The following is an 11103-nucleotide window of genomic DNA, read 5'->3' as shown; positions in this document are numbered from 1 at the left end:
AATGTGACATAGTTTGTGCTTTATGACAGTCTCTAATTATATGATAGCAAAGATTGCAAGCTAAAATGTAAATTAGTTCATTTCATTAAATTTAATTATCACCACTGTAGACTGAATGAACAGCACACACACACACACAAATCCATGTCATACATGAAATAGTTATGTGCCATTTGAAACTGTTATATCAAAATGTGTGTTCACCTTTTGCTCAGGGAAACCCCTGGACAAAACAAAACAAAACAAAACAAAAACAAAAAAACAGCTCTGCTGGACTGTGGAGAGACCAAAGGATGGAAGAATGGTTCTCAGAAGCTTAATGAAGAGAATGAGGAAGATGGCTGCTTCAGTTACTTTTCTATTGCTGTGATAAAACAGCATGGCCAAGGCAATTTATTAAAAAAAGTGTTTACTTTGGCTTATGGTTCCATAGTTGGAATGAAGGCATGATACAGAAGCACCTGAGAGCTCATATCTCAAACAGTGAGCAGGAGGTAGAGAGCTTATAGGCATGGTACATAGCTTTTGAAACTTCAAAGCCAGCCCTCAGTGACACAGCTTCTCCAACAAGGCCACACCTCCTAATCCTTCCCAAACAGTTCACCAAATGGGGGAGGAGGAATAGGGGGAAGGGACCAAGTATCCAAACATATGAGTCTATGGGGCCATTCTTATTCAAACCACCACACCTCTTTTAAACAAAATAACTCTTAACCATTTTTTTAAAAATTAATTTTATGTGTCTGAGTATTTTACCTGCATGTATCTATGTACACCACATGCATGTCTGGTGCCCTCAGAGGTCAGAAGAAGGCATCAGATCCCCTGGAATCAGAGTTGTGTGGGTACTGGGAACTGAATCTGGGTCCTCTACAAGAGCAAGAGGTGCTCTTAGTTGCTGAGCCATCTCTCCAGCTTTCAAAATGAACTCAAGTTCCACTTCAGGTGGATGCTGCTTGGCAGTGTGGTTATGTGAGTTCTGCTTCCTTGTTTGGCTATCATTGAAGGATATGGTAAACTCAGGACTGGTCCATGGAGTTAGTGTCAGCTTTGTGGGCTAAAGGCCAAGGTAACCACTGTAGATTGTACTAGCTTTCTAAGAGGCAGGGAAACCAATAAAAAAAAAATCGATTTGGAAATAATCTTTTATTCTCAAAAGAAAACCAATTGAGATGGTCGGCATTGGACAGGTTTTCACAGAAATGCACAAACTAACATTGGATACCTGGACACATAACTTTGCAGCCTCATGCGACAGAGTTCTCTGTGATGACTTCGAGCTGCTAGCCTGTTCACTGAATATGGGTTCGTGAAAAGACAAGATGTAAGACACAGCCCTTTTCGCAAATGTTTTGAACATTTTTTTTTCTTACTGTAAACATGTTCTCCAGGAAATTCTCAAGATCCTCACTGAACTCCAAAGGCCTTTTCTAGTCCTTGAGTCACAATTCTGCAATGATTCCTAACAATCAGACTTTCATGAGGAGAAGGATCACAGAGGGAACTCAGTGGAGAAAGACCTGTAGGTCTCCACACGGAACCTGTGCTCTAAGAGATGAGTTACTTATACATAAATGTTTGTGGACTTTACAAATAAAATGATACATCGCTAACTCTCCCTTCTTTTATCCAGTCCATATTTAGAACTATTCTTCTACAAGGAAAACCTTCTAAAATAAAACTGCTTTCCCTGATCTCCACATAGCAGGAAGAACAGCAGACATAGAACATAATAGGAATCTGCGTTGCTCCAAACATATCACAGGACCGGATGATGCGAAACCCTTCACCAAACTTGGGACCATGACACCAATCACACCTGGATGTGCTGAAAAAAAGAAACATCAAATGGATATTTTGAGTTTCTACTAAGGTAAAAATTAATGCTTCGCTTTTATTGAGCTTACATCTACATAAGGTGCCTATTATTATGGTGATATTTTATTTGTACTGAAATGTGATTTTATTTGTATGTTAATAAAGAAAGTTGCCTAGGGGTCAGAGCTAATAGCAAGCCATAGCAGAAGCTGGGCGGTGGTGGCACACTTGGGAGGCAGAGCCAGGCAGATCTCCTTGTGTTCAAGGATACAGCCAGCATGGAGACACATGCCTTTAATCTCAATACCAACCTTAGAAGACCTGGAGGCCTGTATAGACAGACAGTGATGAGGAGGTCATGTGGTTGGGTTTACAACCAATGAGAAGGCAGAACAGAAAGTCAATAAAAGGACAGACACACAGGAAGTAGGTCTCTTTCTGAGGGGAAGGACAGCAGTGGCAGTGACGGTAAGAAAGAGTTTTTAGCTCTTGGCTATTGCTCTGACCTCTGGGCTTTTAACTCTGCAATTGGCTCTGTTTCTTATTTAATAAAACTGTTCATCTACATACTATTAAGTCAAAATTTAAGTCCTAATACAGGGGAGCAACAGATTAAATATGTGTGCAAGGAACCTGTTTTCTAAAGCAAAAATACATGTGCACAGTGCATTATAATTGAAAAGTGAGCTGGGCAGTGGTGGCGTATGCCTTTAATCCCAGCACTCGGGAGGCAGAGGCAGGTGGAACTCTGTGAGTTCGAGGCCAGCATGGTCTACAAAGCGAGTTCCAGGAAAGGTGCAAAGTTACACAGAGAAACCCTGTCTCGAAAAAACAAAAAACAACAACAGAAACCTCCCCCCCCAAAAAAAAGGTATTTTGATTAAATCCAAGCCTTTCTGGATACTATGCAAGCACCCTATTACTGAGCCATATTCTCATATCATGGTGGGAGTCAGTAGCATTTATGGCCAAAAAGCAAAAGGAACTGGGACCCCACAGTTCCATTAAAGGGCATGCTCTCCCAGGACCTGTGACTCTTTCACTAGGCCCCACCTCTTAAGGGCTGTTAATCTCCCAGTAGCAGCACTGTGGGGATAAGGACTTTGGTACATGGTTCTCTGAGGAACAGTCAAGATCAAAGCTATGCTGTATTTGTCTTTATTGAGTCAATACTGGTCTTTTATACATTCCTGGGAAACCATTTTACTTGGACAAACTATAAATATTTGTACAATCCATAGTCCCAGCAATGATGATAATGATTTCTTTACTTACATAGTCAAATTAATTATATAACATCTGAGTGGACCCTAATGACCCTAGTCTTGGGATTAGGTAGCAAAGTGCTAATTGTTCATTGATTCTCAATGCAAAAAAAAAAAAAAAAAAAAAAAAAAAAAAAAAGCCTTATCTACTCCTGGTATTTCTCAGGGCAGAATAGAGTAAAGCATATCCCTTGGGACTAAACAATTTGGGAAATGAATCTCTTCTGTGTATTTAGTAATTCACAGAAGAGGTTTAAATAATGGATGAATTAGATACTGTCCACCATCACTGAACTTCAGAAATAACTGGAGAATGTTATAAAACGGGACTGATTTAGAGTACTTTAGTATACTTGCAAAGCAAGAATGGGTAAAGGAAGATGTGTGTGTGTGTGTGTGTGTGTGTGTGTGTGTGTGTGTGTGTGTGTGTGTGTGTGTGTTAGTAAAATACTTAGAAGTGTACTTTGATAAAAAGCATGTTTGAAATTACTCACCTTCTTAGACACTTTTGAACTTTCTTTGGGATGAAACCAGGAATTCTATGTAGATTATTTTTGACAATGAACCAAGAACAAATTTGACTTAGTGGTTGGGGGTCATTCCAGCAATAATCTATCCAAAAATTACTATTAGTGAATGTATTATCAAACTGGAGTTTGGTCAACTTAAGCTTTAAAATCCCAGGTGGAAAAGAAGTCATGTAATTCCCATCAACATTCAGCTTCTCAAGTGATCTGTACATAACAGAAATTGTATTTTACAAAATAATCATACAATTTATAATATTGATGCAAATTTCTGCATTGGCATTTTTGAAACCTAGCACCAAAACTGATGGTAGTAAAGCATCTATTTTAATATTTTCTTAGAATCAAGAGAATTTCCTTATAAAACAACTGAACCAATCCATTATTATACAAAGAAGTGCATTTGTGTGAACAGGAAGTTGATGCATACATTGGGGGGGGTCTTTGCCAACTGTCATTACTCTGGAAAAAGAAAAAGTCACAAATGCAGGAAGACTAAACAGTGTTACACCACAAAAACAGTGTGGCGACATACAGAAAAATGTTATTTTCAATGACAAACTGAACACCAATGTCTATTTTTCATTAACGCCTAATAAAAACAGTGAAATATGTAACCTCACCACATACTGTTACGTTATGCTTTCACTTCTTGGCAGTTTGGTCCCCTTACTTTTCACTGTGTCAATTGTTTCTAACAATCCTTTCCCTTTACTCAAAGAATGAACATGACTGATTTTTCTCATTGCCTCAGTGATGTTTCCTGCAGTCATTTATCTCTTTTCTAATGATTGGTGAAAGTAGACATATGATGATATTTTATTTGTACTGAAATGTGATTTTATTTGTTTGTTAATAAAGAAAGTTGCCTGGGGGTCAGAGCTAATAGCAAGCCATAGCAGAAGCTGGGCAGTGGTGGCACACACCTTTAATCCGATCACATGACAGGCAGATCTCTGTGTGTTTAAGGATGCAGCCAGCATGGAGACACATGCCTTTAATCTCAATACCAACCTTAGAAGACCTGGAGGTCTGTATAGACAGACAGTGATGAGGAGGTCATGTGGTTGGGTTTACAACCAATGAGAAGGCAGAACAGAAAGTCAATAAAAGGGCAGACACACAGGAAGTAGGTCTCTTTCTGAGTGGAAGGACGGCAGTGGCAGCGAAGGGTAAGAAAGGCAGTTTTAAGTCTCAGGTCTCAGCTACTGCTCTGACCTCTTGGACTTTTAACTCTGCATTTGGCTCTGTGTTTCTTATTTTAAAAGACGGTTACATCTACACAGACAGGAAAGTTTCTGTAAACCAGAGACATACAAATAGCAAGTCATTGTCAGAACACTCTACAGGCAAACAGGCCTCTAGGTAGTTGAGCAGGTGGGGGCTTCTGAACTCTCTTTGACAATCTAGTCTCATAAACCCTTTTCCCCACATGGGGTTCTCTAATGGTAACTCTTTCTGACAAAAGTAAAATAAGATCAAAGTTTCAAACAAAGAGATTGGGCAACTCTTCAAATACAGCTTGACTACTGTTATTCTTGTGGTCAACTATATGTGAGGCAAACCCCAAGCTCCTATTTTGTCCTGAAAGACAGAATGTACACAATCATGTTCCCTCTACAGGCTACACAAACCTAGGGGTCAGTAGCAGAGTACTGCTATGACCTGAACATTTACATACTTCCTATACTCTTTATTAACATTATTTCATACAATATGTTTTGATCATGTTTCTTCCCCTACCCTAACTCTTCCCAGATCCCTCTACCTCCCTACCCACCCATCTTTATCTCTCTTTCTCTTTAAACACACACACACAAAAATAAAAATAAAAAAACCCTACAAAGCCAAAAGCCAAAATAAGATAAAAATGCCAAAACAAAAAAAAAGTACACACACACACAAAACAAAAAACTACACAAGTAACAACAACAACAACAACAAACATGGAATTCATTTGGTGATGGCTAACTAATCATAGGCATGGAGCCTGCCCTGGGGTGTGGTTACTATATCCAATGAGATTCCATGGGTAAAACTTTGATTTTCCCTTTGCCAGCATGGATCAGTTGCAAATAATTATTGGTTAGGAATGAAATACTACCATCCACATCCCCCTCTTGGTGCTGGGACCCTGTCTGGCTAGAACCTGTGCAGGTCTTCTGCATGCAGCCAGGTCCTGTGAGTTCATATGTGCATCAGTCCTGCCGTGTCTGGAAGATACTGTCCTTGGAGTCATCCAGCATCTCTGGGTCTTACAATCTTTCTACCTCCTCTTCTGCACAGATCCCTAAACTTTGAGGGGTAGAGTCTTATGAAGACATCCCATTTAAGACTTAGTGGCTCCAAAGTCTCTCACTCTCTGCACATTGTTTAGTTTTGGATCTCTGTGTTAGTTCCCATATACTGCAAGAAGTTTCTCTGTTAATGGCTGAGCAAGGCACTGATCTATCTCTATCCAGAATGTCATCATGAGTCATTTTATTGCTATGTTCCTTTAGCAAAATAGTGGTATTTGGTTTTACCTAGGTCTATGGACTATCTAGTCTCAGGCTCTTGGTCAGTTTAGCATCAGGTATGGGTTTCATTTCATGGAGTAGACCTTAAATACAATTGGAAAGTGGTTGGTTACTCCTATAACATGTGTGCCATCATTATGCCAGTACATCTCGCAGACAGGTCACTGTTGTAGGTTCCCAGTGTTTGTAGTAGGTGGATGGTCACTTTTATCCTCTGGTAGCATGCGAACCTTCCAGCACCATGAATCCTAGTCAGTAGGGATGAAGCTTCTAGTTAGGAACTAGCTTGACTTCTCCATGATCCATGAAATAAATAAGCAGGGTCTTCAACAATGGGCCCTTACCATAAGGTTGTGGAAGGCAACCAATAACCATGGCAATAACCTATGATGTTTGGGGAGGTTTCATGTGACCCCTTTGGCTGACGACTCAACAAGATGTAACCTATTCCTGGCATTGGATATTTTAGTTGGTGAAAAAGATGTCTAGGGGCCATTGTCTCCCCCATTATTTGATGACTCCATTTAGATTCCTTCTATATATGTCTATATTTTAGGAAGCTTCTACAGTAGTAAATTTCTATGTTTTTTCAAATGACCTTCAGTGTTGGTTGTCCCTCCCTGTATTTCCTCCGTTACCCTTTTCATCCATCCACCTTCCTATTTAATCCTCCTACTTTCCCATTTACCTCTCCAGAACATTCTTTTCTATTTTCCCTCTCATGGGAGATCCTCTGCTTCCAACTAGTGCCTTACTAGGCGCCTAACCTCTGTGGTTATTTAGATTTTAGCACGCATATTGAAAGGTTACAAGCTAACATTCACATATGAGAAAACACCTTAAATACAATGTTTGTCTTTTGGGCTCTGGGTTACACCATTCGGGATGATTTTTTTTTCTAACTCTATCCATTTACGTGCAAATTTCATCATTCATTTTTCTTAACAGCCAAATAATATTCCATTATTGTAAATGTGTCACATTTTCATTATGCATTCATCAGTTGATGGACATTTAGGCTTTTTCCCAGTTCATGGGTACTATGAATAGAACAGCAATGGATGTGGATAAGCAGGGATCAGCGGTAGGATGGAGAGTCCTCTGGGTACACGCTCAAGAGTGTTTTTGTTTGTTTGTTTGGCTCTTGAGCTTTAGGTATTGGTTCCTGGTTCCTAGCTTCCCGAGGAAAATCCACATTGATTTCCATGGTGGGTGTATCACATTTGCACGGCCACCAGTGATGAGTAGCAGTTTCACGTTCCCCACCAACAGGTGCTCTCTTTTGTTTGATTGATCTTGGCCTTTCTGACTAGCGCAAAATGAAATCTCAAAGCAGTTTTAATTTGCACTTCCCTGATGATTAAGGATGGGGAGCATTATTTCAGAGTTTCTCAATCATTTGTGTTTCATCTTTTGCAAAGTCTCTGTTTAGTTCTGTCCCCCACATTTTGTAACTGGTTTGTTTTCTTGATGTTCAGGTTTGCTTGTTTTAATATTTCAAGCATTCTAGACATTAACCCTCTATAAGAGGTATAATTGGTAAAGATGTTCTCCTATCCTATAGGCTTCAACTCAACCCCATGCCCAAAAAGCGAGGTGGGGAGGAAAGGGTTTGTTTGGCTTACACTTCCACATCGCAGTTCACCATCTAAGAAAGTCAAGACAAGAGCTCTCAAGCAGGGCAGGAACCTGGAGGCAGGAGCTGATGCAGAGGCCATGGAGGGGCACTGCTTCCTGGCTTGCTCCCCATGGCTTGCTCCGCCTTCTTTCTTTCTTTCTTTTTTATTTAAAAGGTTTTTTTTTTCATTTTACATACCAACTATAGTTCCTCCTCCCTCCCCTCCTCCCATTCACTCCCCACTTCCCCCTTCCCCTGCCCCCAACATCCACTCCTCAGAGAGAGTAAGGCCTCCCACGGGGAGTCAACAAAGGCTGGCATAACAAGTTGAGAAATGACCAGGCCCCTTCCCCCTGTATCAAGGCTGAGCAAAGTATCCCTCCATTGAGAATGGGCTCCAAAAAGCCAGTTCACGCATTAGGGAAAAATCCTAGTTCCACTGCCAGGGGCCCCACAAACTGCCCAAGCTACATGACTGTCACCCACATTCAGAGGGCCTAGTTTGTTCCCATGCAGGTTCCCCAGCTGTCAGCCCAGAGTCAGTGAGCTCCAACTAGCTCAGGTCATCAGCCTGCTTTCTTTCTTTCTTTTTTTTTGGTTTTTCGAGACAGGGTTTCTCTGTGTAGCTTTGCGCCTTTCCTGGAGCCCAGGCTGGCCTCGAACTCACAGAGATCCGCCTGCCTCTGCCTCCCGAGTTCTGGGATTAAAGGCGTGTGCCACACCGCCCGGCACAGCCTGCTTTCTTATAGAACCCAGGACCACCAGCCCAGGGATGGTACTACCCACGATGACCTGGACCTGCCTCCAACAATGAATAATTGAGAAAATGCCTTAGAGCTAGATCTTACGTAGGCATTTTATCAATTGTGGTTCCCTTCTTTCAGGTAATGCTAGCTTATGTCAAGTTGACACAAAACTATCCAACCCAGGTTATGTGTTTCTATGTTGCAGTCTTTGATTTCGAATGGAGTTTTGGGCAAGAAGATAAATACAGATCTATTTTAATTCTTTTATACGCAGCCATCCAGTTTCACAGGCAACATTGGTTGAAGATGCTCTCTTTTCCCCATTGTATATTATTGTTTCTTTGTTCCTTTTGGTGGATTGTTCCCATAATGATTATGTAGTGTCCTTCCTTATGTCTTCTGATTAGTTTGTCTCATATCTATTCTGTCACGTATTAAAATATCTACACTTGCTTGCTTCCTTGGTCCATTTGCTTGAAATACCTTTTTCCATCCTTTTACCCAGAGTTGCTGTCTATTCTTCAAGGTGAGGTGTACTTTTTGGATGCAGAAAGATGGATCCTGTTTTCTAATCCAATCTGTTTGTGTCTTTTTATTGGGGGATTGAGAGCACTAACACTGAGAATTATTAATGAGCAGTATTTATTGATTCTTGTTATTTTGTTGTTGTGGTATGGGTATAGTTCCAACTTTTCTGATTTACTGTTCTTGGATTACTCATTCCTTGTGTCCTGGGTGTAGTTAACCTCTGCAGATGGAAGTTTTCCTTCTAGAGTTTTCTGTGGAACTGGATTCATGGATAGAAATTGCTTCAATTTGGTTTTATCACGGATGTTTCTCTTTCTGTTGTTGTGATTGATGGCTCTGACAGCTCTTAACAGTCTGGGCTGCCGTCCATGGTCTCTACAAGTTTGTAGAACATGCACCCCAGTCCTTAGGGCTTTCAGAATCTCCACTGAAAAGTCTAATGGGCATGCCTTTATATGTGACTTCTTGGGTTTTTCCCTTGCAGCTTTTGATATCCTTTTTTTGGGGTTGTTTTCTGTTCTGTACATTTAGTGTTTTGATTATTACATGTCATGGGGAATTTCTTTTCTGATCCTGTCTAACTGGTGTTCTGTAGGCTTCTTGTACTTTGATAGGCATGTCTTCTTCTTCTTTTTAGATTGGGGGGAATTTTCTTCTATGATTTGTTTAAAAATATTTTCTGTGCCTCTGACTTAGGTTTCTTCTTCTTCCTCTATACCATTGGTCTTTTCATAGTTTCCCAGATTTCCAGGATATTTTATGCCTGAATGTGGCTGCTTTTAGCCCTTGTCCAAAGAGTCTCCCTGAGGCTAAAGTGAAGAGTTTTGGATTAATTCTATTGGCAGAGGAAATCTCAAAACATCCTAGTATAGACTCTGTCTGTGTGGTCATTAGAGTTAACTCTAATGAAGATTTATAATGAAAAACTAAGCAGATAAAAATACAAAATGTGCAGATTGAGTAAAGGGGCACCAGGAGGTGGAATAGAGCTAAATCTTGGGTTCAGTGAAATGAACAGATTAAGAAATGGAATGAAGGTAGTAGTGACTTCAGGACAAGATCCCACCCAGATAAGTTTCCAGTAAGTAAAAAAGAATTAAAGAAAACATTGGAGCTCAGTGTGGTGGTGCACACCTTTAATCCCAGCACTCAGAAGGCAGAGGTGGGCAGGTCTCTGAGTTTGAGGCCAGCTTGGTCTACAGAGCGAGTTCCAGGACAGCCAAGCTTAGGCAGTGAAAGAAACCATGAAAAACAGAAAACTGGGGAAGGTGACATTAAACAAGGGGGCCATGTTCCAGCCCTAGCAAGCAGCAGAACTTGGCAGCTTCAGCCATATGGTTCTGGCTTTAAGGATAGAACAAAAGGGTTATAGAATTTGCTTTAGCCACTAAGGAAAGCTGCTGAGGCCAGGCATTTGTCAGAGGTGACATGGATGCCTAGAGAGGCCATTGTGTGAAGCTGTGAAGTTGAAGCCTGAATTGCCTTGGAGACCCCAAGATGTTAAAGATGCCAGAATCATGGGATATCTGCTAGGAGAACTGCTAACATGGAGTAGAACCACCTAAAGAGAAAGAAGTGTGTTTCAGTCAATAAAGCTGAAAGGAGGTTGGAGCTATGAAGAGCATTTTGACATCAGACATGGAGATGCATGGTTTGGAGTTTGCCCAGCTGGTTTTCAGTCTTGCTTTGGTCTAGTATTTCCTCACTATGCTCCCTTCCCTGTGTTTTGGAATGGTAATGTATATCCTGTGCCATTCTATGTTGAAAGTATGTGATCTGTTTTTTGATTTTGATTGTATAGGGGATTACAGTTAAGAGATTTCATGAATCTCAGAAGAGACTTTGACCTTTGGACTTTTAAACATTGTTGAGACTGTGATAGACTATGGGGACTTTTGAAGTTGGAATGAATGCCTTTTTACATTATGATGTGGCTACAAGCCTTAGAGGGCCAGGAATGGAATGTGATGGTTTGAAAGAAAATGGCCCCCAAAGGGAGTGGCACTGTTAGGAGGTGTGGCTTTGTTGGAGTGGGTGTGGCCATGTTGGAGAAAGTGTGTCACTGTGGAGGTGGGTTTTGAG

General features: G+C 40.8%; 1 protein-coding gene across 3 annotated transcripts in view; it reads right to left on the bottom strand.

Annotated features, from left to right (window-relative positions):
* Positions 1–1127: 1127 nt before the first annotated feature.
* The window catches only part of Lrrc63 (leucine rich repeat containing 63), a 37475-nt gene continuing 27499 nt past the window's right edge, over positions 1128–11103 (bottom strand). For all 3 annotated transcript variants that reach the window (XM_052732744.1, XM_052732743.1, XM_052732742.1), the window contains 2 exons: positions 3578–3817; positions 1128–1828 (listed from right to left, as the gene is read on the bottom strand). In XM_052732744.1, coding sequence (XP_052588704.1) covers positions 1588–1828; positions 3578–3817 — 481 coding nt within the window. In that variant the 3' untranslated portion in view covers positions 1128–1587. The remainder of the gene's footprint in view (positions 1829–3577; positions 3818–11103) is intronic.

The sequence above is a fragment of the Peromyscus californicus genome, unplaced genomic scaffold, assembly GCF_007827085.1.
Source record: "Peromyscus californicus insignis strain IS unplaced genomic scaffold, ASM782708v3 Scaffold_12__1_contigs__length_115047231, whole genome shotgun sequence".
Lineage (NCBI taxonomy): Eukaryota > Metazoa > Chordata > Mammalia > Rodentia > Cricetidae > Peromyscus > Peromyscus californicus.
Note: the sequence above shows the minus strand (reverse complement) of the source record. Positions and strands in the feature narration are given on the sequence as shown.